This window comes from Salvelinus namaycush, chromosome 18 (genome assembly GCF_016432855.1).
Source record: "Salvelinus namaycush isolate Seneca chromosome 18, SaNama_1.0, whole genome shotgun sequence".
Classification (NCBI taxonomy): Eukaryota; Metazoa; Chordata; class Actinopteri; order Salmoniformes; family Salmonidae; genus Salvelinus; species Salvelinus namaycush.
Window position 1 is genome coordinate 9,524,033 of NC_052324.1, and position 18,142 is coordinate 9,542,174.

Sequence of the window (18,142 nt, forward strand, 5' to 3'; positions counted from 1 at the left end):
TTCCTGTTTGCTTATGGTGGTATACAGCTCATTGAGTGCGGTTTTAGTGCCAGCATCGGTCTGTGGTGGTATGTAGACAGCTAAGAAAAATAGATATAAAAACTCTCCTGGTAGATAGTGTGGTCTTCAGATTAGCCACTCCTCACCTGATCCTCACAAGGCACCCCGATATCCTTCCTCGCAATCTGATTCTTTCTCCTGCAAAGGACGGGGGTGAGGGTGTCTAAGTGAGTTTCAGAGATAGTCAGAATATGAATGTCATCTGTTACAAGCAAGTTATTGACTCCTTTAACCTTTTTTCTTAGGCTACATATGTTAGTATGGGCTATTTTTAACACTTTTCTGGGTTGCTCGATTGTTTTTAATCCTTTACTGGAAAGCTTATAAGAAGTAGACTTGCTCATGTTATTTATATTGAAGATGATTGTTAGCTGCACACAGTGGACTTCCTACTGGGGCACACCGCCTCAGTGCTAACAGTATAACTCTGGTTAATAAGCACATGGTTACAGCATACAATAGCTGTAGGATCAACAGAGGTATTCAGGGCAGTTAGGGGGACATCAATTAAGTTACTTACATTGTGTCTGCCAATGCCCATGGGAAAATGTACATTTGATGCAGCATTATGGCAACTCAGCGTCACAATGGTAGGGATTACATGAGCTGGTCTTGCGTCATTGATAAGTCATTGTCTCAACGCAGCCTTGAAATGTATGGTTAGAGTCCAGGAGCCAAGATGATTTGGATGGACTCCGTCATTCCTATAGAGTATCTTATGTTTCCAGAAGGTGTCAAAGTTATCTATAATAGTGATTCCAACAGAGCTACAATAATATTTTAGCCGGGCTTGTAATGCCAGTAGCCTGCTGAATCTTTCACACCGCGGCCCAACAATGGTACCGGAGCTGAAATGATTGGCCGCTTTTTGGAATCTTTTAGTGCTAGAATCAGTTCTTTAAAATCCATTTTCAGAAGTTCCGATCTAGCCCTCCTGATATCGTTTGACCCCACATGAATTACAACAGCGTCAACTCCCGGCATCTGTCGTAGAACGGTTGAAAGCAGCCTTTTAACCTCTAACGAGTCACAAACCCGGATCCGGGATCCCCCCCATCAAAAAAGCTGACTAGCATAGCCTAGCCTAAAGCGACAGGGACATCATATAATATAATTTTCATGAAATCACAAGTCCAATACAGCAAATGAAAGATAAACATCTTGTGAATCCAGCCACCATTTCCGATTTTTTAAATGTTTTACAGCGAAAACACAATATGTATTTCTATTAGCTAACCACAATAGCAAAAGACTCAACCGCATATTTTCACCATTTTTCTACCGCATAGGTAGCTATCACAAATTCGACCAAATAAAGATATAAATAGTCACTAACCAAGAAACAACTTCATCAGATGACAGTCTTATAACAGATTTATTGTATAGCATATGTTTTGTTCGAAAAATGTGCATATTTCAGGTATAAATCCAAGTTTTACATTGCAGCCACCATCACAAGTCTCACCAAAGCAGCTAGAATAACTACAGAAACCAACGTGAAATACCTAAATACTCATCATAAAACATTTATGAAAAATACACGGTGTACAGCAAATGAAAGACAAACATCTTGTGAATCCAGCCAATATTTCAGATTTTTTAAGTGTTTTACAGCGAAAACACAATATAGCCTACCACACAACCGCATTCATTCAAGGCACGTTAGCGATAGCGAATAAACCAGCAAAATATATTAATTTTTTCACTAACCTTCTCAAACTTCATCAGATGACAGTCCTATAACATCATATTACACAATACATATATGGTTTGTTCAAAAATGTGCATATTTAGCGGTACAATTCGTGGTTGAACAATGTGAATAAGTAGCCAAAATTCAAACAAATTGTCCGGAGAAATCTTGGAGAGGCACCTAATCTAATCAATAACTAATCATAAACTTGACTAAAAAATACAGGTCGGACAGCAAATTAAAGATACACTAGTTCTTAATGCAACCGCTGTGTTAGATTTTTTTTAAATAACGTTAGTACGACATACAGCTTACGTTATAGCGAGACAGCGCCGAAAATAATGGCGGAATATTAGTCTAAACATTTGACAGAAATACGAATTAACATCATAAATGGTTCCTACTATTTGATGAGCTTCCATCAGAATCTTGTACAAGTTGTCCTTTGTCCAGAATAATCGTTGTTCGGTTGTAGAATGTCGTCTTCATCTGTGGAATTAGCTAACAAAGCTGGCCATGCGGCACAGAAGTGGCCAACTCACAATAACGCATTACAAAGAAAATACCGAAAATCGCAATATACTGATATAAACTGATATAACTCGGTTTAAAATAACTACATTATGATGTTTTTAACACATATCAAAATAAATCAGAGCCGGAGATATCTAACTTCTAAAACGAAAGCTTTTCAGAGCGCAATGCAGACGTCCCTCTTGCGTCAGGCCAAACGGTGAAAAGACCAGACTCACCGTTCAAAGCGGTCTTGTTCGGCCTCAGATCTAGCTAGACACCCCATTCCAACTCTCACTGCCTACTGACATCTAGTGGAAGGCGTATGCAGTGCATGTAGACCCATAGATTCCATTCAAATTTATAGGCTGACCCTGGAACAGAGCCCTCGATTTCAGATTTCTCACTTCCTGACAGGAAGTTTGCTGCAAAATGAGTTCTGTTTTACTCACAGATATAATTCAAACGGTTTTAGAAACTAGAGAGTGTTTTCTATATAATAGTAATAATAATATGCATATTGTACGAGCAAGAATTGAGTACGAGGCAGTTTAATTTGGGAACGATTTTTTACAAAGTGAAAACAGCGCCCCCATATTGACAAAATGTCCTGTATTCATGCTCCTGGGTAGCACAGGGTTTTTGCCCCAGGAACCAAGATGTTTCTTACAATAGAGCTGCCGATGACGGTCTGGCCGTTCTTTCGGCTATAGGGGTTTCGCAAACCCCTCAACGACCGAAGGGCAGTGGGGCCCGATCGACCCGAGCCGGCTATAGTATCCATCGTGGATGATGAATGGGCCGGTCTCTCAGGCATCCTTACGGTCTTATGAGTGTGGTTGCTCTGAGGATCTGAGCCTGAGGAAGAAGCCACCAAAGAGGGAGAGAGAACAGAGGACGAAGGTACCCCCGGAACCGATCTCGAATCGGAAGCCCCTAGGGAAGAATGCATCGGAACCTCTGGATCCAGGGTGGCAAAGTCGTTTCTGGTCTGTGTTCAGTCCGGGCTTAACATCTCCAAGGAGGCCCCTGTTGCCAGAGGACTCTTTCTTCGACTTCCACAGCGAGTGACATATCTCCATAGCTGGATGGTTGGGTCAAGAACAGTAACATCCCCCAAGTCATCCAGGAGCATCTTACTAGCTCTGTTCTCTAGGGAGGGAGGAGACCCCTTCGGGGAGGGATCCCTGGAGAGTACTGGCCAGTCGGCTGTGGAGAGCCGATACGGCGGCGGCATTTCCACCAGACCAGAGCGGCGTCCTGCTGCTGGGGTAGAAGAAAAAGAAAAAGTAGGTAGGATTGGATTCCCCAGTAGCTTGTGTAGGTGCATTACTTGTTTGCTTAGAGTTGCCACTTTGCCCCTATAGTCCTCTGCAGGCAAACAGTTGCAACATTTAATGTCCGGGCAGTCCACATTCTCCCTGAATAAAGCAAAATAAACACAGTTCCTGCAGCGTTGATAACATTCAATATCAACCTCCATTTCAGACTGCCGAGCCAGCTAGGCTAGCTGGGTTTCCGTGTCTCACTCTTTTACATGGAATCTGGCAGGATCCCGGGACAGATATTAGCATTCACAGCAACTGAGACCAACTGAGTCACGGGATCCAAAATCAAAAAGTATATCAAATCAAACTTTACAAGGAAACACTGTCACAACTTTACAAAAACAATAAACCGAGGTCTCTCGTTCAGCAACATACGTCGCGCTCAGATGACGTGAGTATGACCAGGAGTTGGTGTTTGTGTGCATACATTTGTGTGTGTGCTTTTGTAAAAGGAATTAAGGGATCATTTTTCTGTTGATAGAAATTATTAATGGAAAAGAACATGTGACATTCTGTTATGTGGTCAACCTTTGCAGAAGCGTCATGCCCATAGAAGGTACAGGGGCACGTGCCCCCTTAGATTATATCAATAAAAAACATATTATAAAAGCTCAAGAGTTATGCTTAGATTTGCAAAAAAATTGACATATTATTATTAAGCATAATGATTATGGTTTTAGATTGCAGGAAAAAGCTGTACTCACCTACTTTGTGCCCCCTCAGATATTTTGGGTGCATGAGGCCCCTGAACCTTTGTACACTTAAGACAAGCCCTGCCAAACACAGTGCATACTACTTTTTGACAAGGGAATTTTCACTGTGTATGTACTTGTATTTGGATCTGGTACGAAACTTTTTGTGACAGGTAAGATATTCATTCCTCTGATTTTCAGCAGATAAACAAAGCGGTAGTCATTAGAAATGAATCTATATGTCTAATCAGTTTCCAAAATAATTGAGAAAACATCCTGCAGCATTGCTCCACAAATATGCATTATTCATTATCAACTCATGTTCGAAAAAATATATATAAATTATGAATTTGAAAGCCTGTTATTAGCCTGTAGAATTGATCATTCTGATTTTCAATGATGCCATATGAACAATTTACAGTATGTTGCATGTCCTTACTCTTAGAGATATACACCCTCAGTTAAATGTGTGAGAGAAATGTAAAGTCATTTGATATGGGGTAAGAATGTTGAACTGTTTAGTAATCTTATTATTTAAATTATATTGAAAGTTTAATTTACATTATATATGTATATATACATTATATACATTATATAGAAATAAGATATTCCAGAAAGGATATTTCTTATGAAAAAAAAAATCTAGTTCATTTTTTTATGTATGTAATTAATTGTTTACTTGAATATAAACAGTAAAGCTGGATATAAAACAAATGCTGTGGGACATCATGATTCAACAGACTACCTCTGAAGTCTGACAACTTGTGTGTGATGTCCCTTTAAAGAAGACTGTAAATGTTATTGTTTCTCTTGAAAATCAGACAACAATAGTGTACAAAAACCCAAAGTGACGGTCTACCCAACGTCCAACCCTGAGCCGAATGGGAAGACCACCCTGCTATGTCTGGCTAGGGACATGTTTCCAGACTTGGTCAAGATCTCATGGAAGATGGTGGGTGAAAATGGCCGAACAGTAGAGGTACCCAAAGCAGAGAGGGAAGAGCTGGAGCAGAGGGAGGAAGGACGGACGACCAGTATGATCATCATTGATAAAGACAAGACATACAGGAACAAATACAGCTGTTCTGTGGAGCATGAAGGGGGCCCTCAAGATGTTGACATACCAGAAGGTAAAGACAATCATTGAAATTGTTTTACATTAGTATGTATTATTCATGTGATATGTATATGTTTATATGAGTAAGCAGTCATGTCATCTGAAAATGGAATATTACCTTTTCAAAATAAAAAAATAAACGCCTAGCCCACATAAAAACTGGACTGACACTTGGTAATTGCACAGGAATGTTGTCTAGTTAGTTTCGCAAGTTTAAACAAATCTTGTTTTTTTGTGTAGCTATTAGGTTATCCCTGACAGTAGCCTACATAATGCTCTGAAAAAAGTATTATTTAATATGACCTTTTTACATCTTGTTCTCAGAGGAACCAACTGAAGCTTCTCTAATCACCGTGGCTGCACCAACCACTTTGCAGGTTACCTATGGTAAGATGTATGTGTATTTACTTCGTGCAGGGTTGGGGTTAAATAAAAAAAACGAAATCTTGTAATATTTATTTATTTAGCATTTTTTTTATGGAATCATGTGTGCATTCGTCTAAAAATGGCATATCACCGTTTCAAAGTAAAAAAGAAAGTACAGAACAATTGGGCTCACACTTGTTAATTGCATAGGAATGTTGTGTATCTAGTGGTTTCATAAGTAAACAACCTTTATTTGCATAGGCTAACTTTTATCCCCAATGCAATCTCCAAAGAAAACAACATAACTTGCCATAACTGTAGCAACAGAGATATGGCATGGCTGGGAACTTTTTAATTATCTGACAGTAGATAATGCTCTGCTTTTTTTATATGATCTTGTTCCATCTCATTCTCAGATGAACCAACTGAAGCTCCTCAAACCACCATAGCTTCACCAACCACTCTGCAGGTTACCAACGGTAAATATTTAAGTGTATTTCATGCAGTTTTGGGGTCTAATCAAATAAATAAAAGGTGGAAAAAATATATAAATTAACATATTTAGATATGGTGAAGTTGCATTATTCAGGAGTGTAATATGGTTAGATGAGAAGTTGTTGAAAAGTGTGAAAAAAAGTGATTTAATGTGATATTTATGGTAAATTTGAGGTGTGGAGTAAGAATGATGCTTCGCATGGTCACATCCAAAGGTAAGGGGAGAATTTTTTGTAAAGAGAAACATTTTGAATCTCATGACCTGCGGAGAGATGGCACTGTCTAATGAATCTAAAAACGTTGAAAGATCCAGGTTTTGTGAGATCGCATTCACGATAAACGCTGCATATGTCGGCTTAATTGTAAATAGCCGACAAAGTGCAATCAGATCGATTCAATCCTTTGGCGGGTTAAAATCAAATCAAATTGTCACATGCGCTGAATACAACAGACCTTACAGTGGAATTCTTACTTACAAGCCCTTAACCAACAATGCAGTTAAGAAAAAATATCTAAAAAGATAAGAAATAAAAGTAACAAATAATTAAAGAGCAGCAGTAAAATCACAATAGCAAGGCTATATACAGGGGGTACCGGGACAGAGTCAATGTGCGGGGGCACCGGTTAGTTGAGATAAATGAGGTATAGGCATAGCGGCTTTTAAAGGCAATGTTCTGGTGATCGCAGAGATATCATTCATGGTAAACGTTGCATATGTTCGGCTTGTTCGGAAATGGCTTTAAAAACCGCATTGCTTATAACCCATGATCGGATTGAATCTTGTCCTTACTCTTAAAAAAATGTATGATCAATATTTTATTTACATTTTTTATACAGAAACAACAGAATACAACAAAGTAATTTGACCCCGCAAACTCATGAAAAAAGAGAAGAGAAAAAAAGAAACAAGATGACAAAAAACAACAGTAATAAAATCACTGGCTAATTTCTCGGCCTTACTCTTTTCTTTTCCCCAGATTCCTTCAAGTCCATATGCAGTCTGAACTTGGCCTCTCTGGTTTACACAGTGATGATAGTGAAGAGCATGGTGTACTGCTGTGGGCTCTCTTTCCTGCTGCACTACAGGAACATGGGATGTAGACCCAAAACCTGTAGACACATCCATTGAAAGGATAACCCTATATATTGTGTTTCCCTCCTTAAAATGAATATCACATAATATTTACTTTTGATGATTGTGGGAGCCACCCACTGCAGACACTTGAATACGGTTCAGTTTAGGAGAGCAAATCTTGATGGTAGAAATATGATTGAAATATTGACAGTTTTATTAAAGTTGCCTTGCTATATGTCATAGCGTCAAATTACTTTTTTACAAAATCTGTATTTGATTTTTACAAAAATATTTACCTAATTATCATATGTATTTCTTTAAATATATCGTTATTAAATATATATACCCTTGAGTTCTAAATATGTATCATTATGCAAAATAATATTTAGTAACTTGTCGTGTGTAATGAAGTGTATTTTTTCTCAAGTAATTAGAGTTTTCTGACAGTATTTCATATCTTCATTCATTTTTTTCATTCATTTACCATGAATAATAGAAAATCTAGCTTTTTTTTGCTTTAAAAAACTAAATGATGAGTGCTTATTGAGCAAACAAATTGATGATTTTTTACATTGATACAAAGATGTTGTTTATTTTTTTTACCTTGATACATATACAGCTTGTATGAAAAGTGGCATTTTCCTTGTGTAACACAGCCTTTGTAGTGAGCAAAGTTTCTCAAAATAACCATATCCTTTCAGATGGGGATGTGTTTAATTATTGCTGCCTTCATGAAAGAAAAGTTAAAACGAACATGGTTCTGCAATGTATTGTATAGCCTCCATTTTGTACAGTTCCGTGCTCTTTTGAATGAGGAAACTGTCACAATAATAAAAAATTAAGGTTTCTTAAAACCCCCAAAACATTGTATTTCTTATGAGATCATCTTTTCTTATTTAAGAAAATGTTATTTTATTGAATCGCATCAGAAGCGGAACAATAAGATCATAAGATCCCTTATTCTCTGTTTTCAACCTGTTTGCTTAAATTTGCATGTTCTGACGCAGGTGTTGAGCCTTTAGACTCAATACCGGTGTGAAAAAGTGGTTGATATGTTTCTTTGGTTTATTAATGAAAGGTGAAATGGTAGTTACTGGAAACAAGCTACAGCTGCATAACCGAAACAACATATAGTTGCTTAACCCCAGCTCAAGCGTGTGATGGGTTTTTGGTTAGTCAAATTTGCTGGATGTTTCATTTATCTGTGTGTTCGGGTATTGCCATCAAATTTTTGAATATGACAGTGATGGGCAGAAAAGACGATTCCATAATGTTAGCCTATGGTTCTTGCATTTGTAGAGTTGTAGGCCTATGACAAAACAACCTCTTCATAATTCTGTTTATGTGTACTTTTTACCTTAACAACAAAATTATTTTTACAACACCATTTCCTTTGTGTAAATTGTGAGAAATGTGTAGATATATTCATATTAAGTTAGATCTATAGTTAGATCTATACTCTATACTAAGCCTAAACATAAATAATTAACTTGTTTAGAGAGAACATTTTAGATAATTTTTGAGTAAAGTAGTAATATGTTGGATGAGTGTGTTGGGGGCAACTTCTACCTGTCATTTGGACAATGACTAGCCCAGTTAGTGCTAGTGTATGGTAACTTGCTAGCTAGCAACTTCACTAGCAGTAAATGCTAGCATGCTAGCTAATTAGCATAACCTGCTAGGAGTACTAGCTAGCACCATTACTATCAGATTGTCTGAGGTAAAATACATTTAAGAAAAGATAACGTAACTTAATTTCAGTTGTAAATGTTTCCACTAGTGACTGATAGCTTTACAGTTAATGCACCTTTATTGCCTTTTCGCTATTTTACAAAGCATGTTATGTCATATAACTAGATAACTATCTACGTTTTTAAGAGAGAGCTTTTCAAATGGCATCTCTTCTCCTGTTTTCAGTCACAGTTGGGGACTGGATTAGGTGTGAGCAGTGCAGGAGGTGGGCTAATGAGTTGTGCTCCAATTTCACTGGGCATAGCTTTATTTGTGACCTACAGGTACAAATTACAATTGTGCAATAGCAGAGCATAAGAGAGTTGCCACATCAATGTTATACTGACTTAATTAGTCAAACTGTTGATATTAAATGTTATTTTCCAATGTTATTTAATGTTATTATTTATATGTAATTTTAAAGACTGCTGGGATTTAAAATCGTGCCTTTTTTAAATCATATTCAGTGCAATTGTACATAATGGATTGTATGGCAAGGAACAACAAAGCAAGAACAAATAAAATGTATGTGCAGGTGAGTGAAAAAGAGGGACAGTTACCCCAGTACTTAAAAACCCCACAGTTTTCCAAAAACAACATTCCTGAAATGAAACTGTAGCCATTTATTTCCATTTATAGTTTATTTGCCTAACCATAACATTCATCCACATACAATGTTTTTCCCAACATTGCTTAGACATTGTTCTTAGCAGGGGCTACTTACCCCCTAGTACACTATAATTCGTTTTTAACAGGAAATGTGTATGATTATCACAATAAGTAGCCTAGTAAATACAGTAGAGGTATCTTAAGTTAGTTTCCATGTTATTATCATGTTATTACCCATTTATTTTGTGCTGTAATGTAAAGTGTTACCCAAATGCCTTTTTTTTCTCTACACTTCCAAAGAAGGCCCTTTAACAATATGGTCAAATGTTACATTTTATTTAAAGCCAATGAAATACCCACAACAACTATATATAATTCTATAAAATAAATGAATAATACAATTTTCACTTTCATCCAAAAAACAGAATACTAAGACGAGTAAAACCAATAATAAATTCATAAAAAGCTAGTCCACAGAATTACAACATTGAATTAACAAGAAATGTACTTCTTGTTAAAATGTGGTAGGTAACTGTTACTTCCTAAACACACACAGGCTTGCCACTGAAAAATAACTTGGTGTCTTAAACGGGTGAACCTTATTATTTTACTGTGTTGAATAAGATAGGAGAATACTCTGTTATCAATGTAAAACAAAAAGGCTGGGATATGGTCTCATTGTGCTTTGTCAGCTACAGTATTGACAGTTTGTTAGCTACATGCAACAGGATGTTTTATGTTGTTTGATCAGTGACACATATAAGTTTCCAGTGAAGTGGTTGACCTAATCTAATTTCTAACTGATTGATTATTGTGTAAACAATCTCTGACAATCTCCAATTCAACCTTTGATGCTAGTTCACAAATCACAGTAGCGTGTTACTATATTAGCCTTGTTTATGTCAAAGATAGATATTTGAAACGGCCATACTGTAGGTGTGTTGTTCTTTGCTCAGATCAGTACGTCATTAGTTATAGCCGTGGTGAACTATAAACCTTACATGGTATATTAAAATGCTGTAAATGAATAGTAACATAACATCAGTGATAGCAGATAATCTAGCCAAAATCAATGGTCCCGATTCATAAACTGGAAAATCAGATCCAATCAAGCTTTATTTGCATAGCACATTTTAGACATGGATGCAACGCAATGTGCTTCACAGAAAATAAAAAAAACACTTGGTAGTGACCAGCCATTTTCGTATATCCATGCTGATCAAAGCTTAGTCTTCTAGCTATAATTATTGAATGCACCACTACCAAATCTTATGAAGCTACCTGTAGCTGTCTGCAAAAATGAACAACCTTTTTCCCTCTCTGTATGCTAATGAATATACTATTTGTTATGTTTATTGGGAAACAAAATTGGGGTGGGACGGCAAGTTCTATCTGGGGGATCCATGCCCGGCATTGCAACCCCGTAGAGCTGTTTTGCAGATTCTTTACCCACATGCTATGAGGCTTTTAACATGAACACCTAGTTGACATTCATCATGATGTGCTGCTTTAGTGTCTGTGTGTTCTTGTGTGTTTTTTTGTGTATTTATTGTGATGTATTATTGGCTGGTGCAATCAAATTTCCCCTTTGAGGGATTTATAGTACTATCGTATCTTATTTACTAATGCATTATTGGGTTTTACTGTCATCCATAGCTGTCTTTTACATTTAGTGGTCATTTCTCCAGGTTCTCCCCAGCTAGTTATCTAATAGTGTTGGGATGATCATTCTTGGTTTATCCCAGATGGCCCTTTACAGGATAAAACATGCATTCTTAGAGTTATCTATTAATTAGTTGTCATCTTTCATTAGTGCTGTAGTAATCATGAAGCATCAGGTTAGGCAATATTTTAGGAGTGTACTACATTTTAGGATAGCAGTGTGTTGTTATTTGCTCAGATCACCTCGTCATTACTTATAACTTTGGAGAACTGTAAACCATAAATGGTATAGAAAAATGTTAATAACAGAAAATGAGTGATAGCAGATCGTCTAGCCAAAACCAACGGTTTCCATTCATAAGACTGAAAATATATTGCCATTGGTGTCTTACTTGAACCTTTTCTCTATTCAACTTTTTCAAACCTGAATTATAGGCTTATGTTTATCAGCATCTTGTGGAGAAAGAGACAGGGGAGCAATGTCAGTATTAAAGGAGCAGTCTGGGATTGGTACATAGAGGTCAACAGCAAAAGTTAGCATGACCTAAAACAAGAAAACACCTAGAATGTATCACTAAGCTAGCAATGATACATCTGGTAGAAAGACTATAATGGTTGAATTGACAGTGAATGTGTGCGTCCCAATAATATCTACTTTCTCCTTAAGTGTTCACTATTTTCCACAAGCATTGAATGAGTTGAGGCATGGGCCACCATATTTTGTTCAAAGCAGTGACGGGAAGTGAACAAGTGCACTCTTTGGGAGGAAGGAGAAATAAGTAGATAATATAATTGGAACATACCACTTTTCAACAACCACAGGAAATCACATCACATTGGAGGAGCAGTAAAAAACCACAAGGCCCAACTGACAGTGTTTCACCTCACATCATCTCTGCTCCAACTAAACATTCATTCAATTTTTTCATTCATTTACCATGAATAATAGAAAATCTAGCTTTTTTTTGCTTTAAAAAACTAAATGATGAGTGCTTATTGAGCAAACAAATTGATGATTTTTTACATTGATACAAAGATGTTGTTTATTTTTTTTACCTTGATACATATACAGCTTGTATGAAAAGTGGCATTTTCCTTGTGTAACACAGCCTTTGTAGTGAGCAAAGTTTCTCAAAATAACCATATCCTTTCAGATGGGGATGTGTTTAATTATTGCTGCCTTCATGAAAGAAAAGTTAAAACGAACATGGTTCTGCAATGTATTGTATAGCCTCCATTTTGTACAGTTCCGTGCTCTTTTGAATGAGGAAACTGTCACAATAATAAAAAATTAAGGTTTCTTAAAACCCCCAAAACATTGTATTTCTTATGAGATCATCTTTTCTTATTTAAGAAAATGTTATTTTATTGAATCGCATCAGAAGCGGAACAATAAGATCATAAGATCCCTTATTCTCTGTTTTCAACCTGTTTGCTTAAATTTGCATGTTCTGACGCAGGTGTTGAGCCTTTAGACTCAATACCGGTGTGAAAAAGTGGTTGATATGTTTCTTTGGTTTATTAATGAAAGGTGAAATGGTAGTTACTGGAAACAAGCTACAGCTGCATAACCGAAACAACATATAGTTGCTTAACCCCAGCTCAAGCGTGTGATGGGTTTTTGGTTAGTCAAATTTGCTGGATGTTTCATTTATCTGTGTGTTCGGGTATTGCCATCAAATTTTTGAATATGACAGTGATGGGCAGAAAAGACGATTCCATAATGTTAGCCTATGGTTCTTGCATTTGTAGAGTTGTAGGCCTATGACAAAACAACCTCTTCATAATTCTGTTTATGTGTACTTTTTACCTTAACAACAAAATTATTTTTACAACACCATTTCCTTTGTGTAAATTGTGAGAAATGTGTAGATATATTCATATTAAGTTAGATCTATAGTTAGATCTATACTCTATACTAAGCCTAAACATAAATAATTAACTTGTTTAGAGAGAACATTTTAGATAATTTTTGAGTAAAGTAGTAATATGTTGGATGAGTGTGTTGGGGGCAACTTCTACCTGTCATTTGGACAATGACTAGCCCAGTTAGTGCTAGTGTATGGTAACTTGCTAGCTAGCAACTTCACTAGCAGTAAATGCTAGCATGCTAGCTAATTAGCATAACCTGCTAGGAGTACTAGCTAGCACCATTACTATCAGATTGTCTGAGGTAAAATACATTTAAGAAAAGATAACGTAACTTAATTTCAGTTGTAAATGTTTCCACTAGTGACTGATAGCTTTACAGTTAATGCACCTTTATTGCCTTTTCGCTATTTTACAAAGCATGTTATGTCATATAACTAGATAACTATCTACGTTTTTAAGAGAGAGCTTTTCAAATGGCATCTCTTCTCCTGTTTTCAGTCACAGTTGGGGACTGGATTAGGTGTGAGCAGTGCAGGAGGTGGGCTAATGAGTTGTGCTCCAATTTCACTGGGCATAGCTTTATTTGTGACCTACAGGTACAAATTACAATTGTGCAATAGCAGAGCATAAGAGAGTTGCCACATCAATGTTATACTGACTTAATTAGTCAAACTGTTGATATTAAATGTTATTTTCCAATGTTATTTAATGTTATTATTTATATGTAATTTTAAAGACTGCTGGGATTTAAAATCGTGCCTTTTTTAAATCATATTCAGTGCAATTGTACATAATGGATTGTATGGCAAGGAACAACAAAGCAAGAACAAATAAAATGTATGTGCAGGTGAGTGAAAAAGAGGGACAGTTACCCCAGTACTTAAAAACCCCACAGTTTTCCAAAAACAACATTCCTGAAATGAAACTGTAGCCATTTATTTCCATTTATAGTTTATTTGCCTAACCATAACATTCATCCACATACAATGTTTTTCCCAACATTGCTTAGACATTGTTCTTAGCAGGGGCTACTTACCCCCTAGTACACTATAATTCGTTTTTAACAGGAAATGTGTATGATTATCACAATAAGTAGCCTAGTAAATACAGTAGAGGTATCTTAAGTTAGTTTCCATGTTATTATCATGTTATTACCCATTTATTTTGTGCTGTAATGTAAAGTGTTACCCAAATGCCTTTTTTTTCTCTACACTTCCAAAGAAGGCCCTTTAACAATATGGTCAAATGTTACATTTTATTTAAAGCCAATGAAATACCCACAACAACTATATATAATTCTATAAAATAAATGAATAATACAATTTTCACTTTCATCCAAAAAACAGAATACTAAGACGAGTAAAACCAATAATAAATTCATAAAAAGCTAGTCCACAGAATTACAACATTGAATTAACAAGAAATGTACTTCTTGTTAAAATGTGGTAGGTAACTGTTACTTCCTAAACACACACAGGCTTGCCACTGAAAAATAACTTGGTGTCTTAAACGGGTGAACCTTATTATTTTACTGTGTTGAATAAGATAGGAGAATACTCTGTTATCAATGTAAAACAAAAAGGCTGGGATATGGTCTCATTGTGCTTTGTCAGCTACAGTATTGACAGTTTGTTAGCTACATGCAACAGGATGTTTTATGTTGTTTGATCAGTGACACATATAAGTTTCCAGTGAAGTGGTTGACCTAATCTAATTTCTAACTGATTGATTATTGTGTAAACAATCTCTGACAATCTCCAATTCAACCTTTGATGCTAGTTCACAAATCACAGTAGCGTGTTACTATATTAGCCTTGTTTATGTCAAAGATAGATATTTGAAACGGCCATACTGTAGGTGTGTTGTTCTTTGCTCAGATCAGTACGTCATTAGTTATAGCCGTGGTGAACTATAAACCTTACATGGTATATTAAAATGCTGTAAATGAATAGTAACATAACATCAGTGATAGCAGATAATCTAGCCAAAATCAATGGTCCCGATTCATAAACTGGAAAATCAGATCCAATCAAGCTTTATTTGCATAGCACATTTTAGACATGGATGCAACGCAATGTGCTTCACAGAAAATAAAAAAAACACTTGGTAGTGACCAGCCATTTTCGTATATCCATGCTGATCAAAGCTTAGTCTTCTAGCTATAATTATTGAATGCACCACTACCAAATCTTATGAAGCTACCTGTAGCTGTCTGCAAAAATGAACAACCTTTTTCCCTCTCTGTATGCTAATGAATATACTATTTGTTATGTTTATTGGGAAACAAAATTGGGGTGGGACGGCAAGTTCTATCTGGGGGATCCATGCCCGGCATTGCAACCCCGTAGAGCTGTTTTGCAGATTCTTTACCCACATGCTATGAGGCTTTTAACATGAACACCTAGTTGACATTCATCATGATGTGCTGCTTTAGTGTCTGTGTGTTCTTGTGTGTTTTTTTGTGTATTTATTGTGATGTATTATTGGCTGGTGCAATCAAATTTCCCCTTTGAGGGATTTATAGTACTATCGTATCTTATTTACTAATGCATTATTGGGTTTTACTGTCATCCATAGCTGTCTTTTACATTTAGTGGTCATTTCTCCAGGTTCTCCCCAGCTAGTTATCTAATAGTGTTGGGATGATCATTCTTGGTTTATCCCAGATGGCCCTTTACAGGATAAAACATGCATTCTTAGAGTTATCTATTAATTAGTTGTCATCTTTCATTAGTGCTGTAGTAATCATGAAGCATCAGGTTAGGCAATATTTTAGGAGTGTACTACATTTTAGGATAGCAGTGTGTTGTTATTTGCTCAGATCACCTCGTCATTACTTATAACTTTGGAGAACTGTAAACCATAAATGGTATAGAAAAATGTTAATAACAGAAAATCAGTGATAGCAGATCGTCTAGCCAAAACCAACGGTTTCCATTCATAAGACTGAAAATATATTGCCATTGGTGTCTTACTTGAACCTTTTCTCTATTCAACTTTTTCAAACCTGAATTATAGGCTTATGTTTATCAGCATCTTGTGGAGAAAGAGACAGGGGAGCAATGTCAGTATTAAAGGAGCAGTCTGGGATTGGTACATAGAGGTCAACAGCAAAAGTTAGCATGACCTAAAACAAGAAAACACCTAGAATGTATCACTAAGCTAGCAATGATACATCTGGTAGAAAGACTATAATGGTTGAATTGAAAGTGAATGTGTGCGTCCCAATAATATCTACTTTCTCCTTAAGTGTTCACTATTTTCCACAAGCATTGAATGAGTTGAGGCATGGGCCACCATATTTTGTTCAAAGCAGTGACGGGAAGTGAACAAGTGCACTCTTTGGGAGGAAGGAGAAATAAGTAGATAATATAATTGGAACATACCACTTTTCAACAACCACAGGAAATCACATCACATTGGAGGAGCAGTAAAAAACCACAAGGCCCAACTGACAGTGTTTCACCTCACATCATCTCTGCTCCAACTAAACATTCATTCAATTTTTTCATTCATTTACCATGAATAATAGAAAATCTAGCTTTTTTTTGCTTTAAAAAACTAAATGATGAGTGCTTATTGAGCAAACAAATTGATGATTTTTTACATTGATACAAAGATGTTGTTTATTTTTTTTACCTTGATACATATACAGCTTGTATGAAAAGTGGCATTTTCCTTGTGTAACACAGCCTTTGTAGTGAGCAAAGTTTCTCAAAATAACCATATCCTTTCAGATGGGGATGTGTTTAATTATTGCTGCCTTCATGAAAGAAAAGTTAAAACGAACATGGTTCTGCAATGTATTGTATAGCCTCCATTTTGTACAGTTCCGTGCTCTTTTGAATGAGGAAACTGTCACAATAATAAAAAATTAAGGTTTCTTAAAACCCCCAAAACATTGTATTTCTTATGAGATCATCTTTTCTTATTTAAGAAAATGTTATTTTATTGAATCGCATCAGAAGCGGAACAATAAGATCATAAGATCCCTTATTCTCTGTTTTCAACCTGTTTGCTTAAATTTGCATGTTCTGACGCAGGTGTTGAGCCTTTAGACTCAATACCGGTGTGAAAAAGTGGTTGATATGTTTCTTTGGTTTATTAATGAAAGGTGAAATGGTAGTTACTGGAAACAAGCTACAGCTGCATAACCGAAACAACATATAGTTGCTTAACCCCAGCTCAAGCGTGTGATGGGTTTTTGGTTAGTCAAATTTGCTGGATGTTTCATTTATCTGTGTGTTCGGGTATTGCCATCAAATTTTTGAATATGACAGTGATGGGCAGAAAAGACGATTCCATAATGTTAGCCTATGGTTCTTGCATTTGTAGAGTTGTAGGCCTATGACAAAACAACCTCTTCATAATTCTGTTTATGTGTACTTTTTACCTTAACAACAAAATTATTTTTACAACACTATTTCCTTTGTGTAAATTTTGAGAAATGTGTAGATATATTCATATTAAGTTAGATCTATAGTTAGATCTATACTCTATACTAAGCCTAAACATAAATAATTAACTTGTTTAGAGAGAACATTTTAGATAATTTTTGTTGGATGAGTGTGTTGGGGGCAACTTCTACCTGTCATTTGGACAATGACTAGCCCAGTTAGTGCTAGTGTATGGTAACTTGCTAGCTAGCAACTTCACTAGCAGTAAATGCTAGCATGCTAGCTAATTAGCATAACCTGCTAGGAGTACTAGCTAGCACCATTACTATCAGATTGTCTGAGGTAAAATACATTTAAGAAAAGATAACGTAACTTAATTTCAGTTGTAAATGTTTCCACTAGTGACTGATAGCTTTACAGTTAATGCACCTTTATTGCCTTTTCGCTATTTTACAAAGCATGTTATGTCATATAACTAGATAACTATCTACGTTTTTAAGAGAGAGCTTTTCAAATGGCATCTCTTCTCCTG

General features: G+C 36.2%; 1 protein-coding gene across 1 annotated transcript in view; it reads left to right on the forward strand.

Moving 5' to 3' along the window:
- Nucleotides 1-8,145, forward strand: part of LOC120063525 (immunoglobulin lambda-1 light chain-like) — a 28,135-nt gene extending 19,990 nt beyond the window's left edge. Inside the window, exons 3-7 of the mRNA XM_039013894.1 lie at nucleotides 4,402-4,459; nucleotides 5,108-5,416; nucleotides 5,728-5,790; nucleotides 6,186-6,248; nucleotides 7,242-8,145. Of these exons, the coding sequence (XP_038869822.1) occupies nucleotides 4,402-4,459; nucleotides 5,108-5,416; nucleotides 5,728-5,790; nucleotides 6,186-6,248; nucleotides 7,242-7,393 (645 nt within the window). The 3' untranslated portion in view covers nucleotides 7,394-8,145. The remainder of the gene's footprint in view (nucleotides 1-4,401; nucleotides 4,460-5,107; nucleotides 5,417-5,727; nucleotides 5,791-6,185; nucleotides 6,249-7,241) is intronic.
- Nucleotides 8,146-18,142: the final 9,997 nt, after the last annotated feature.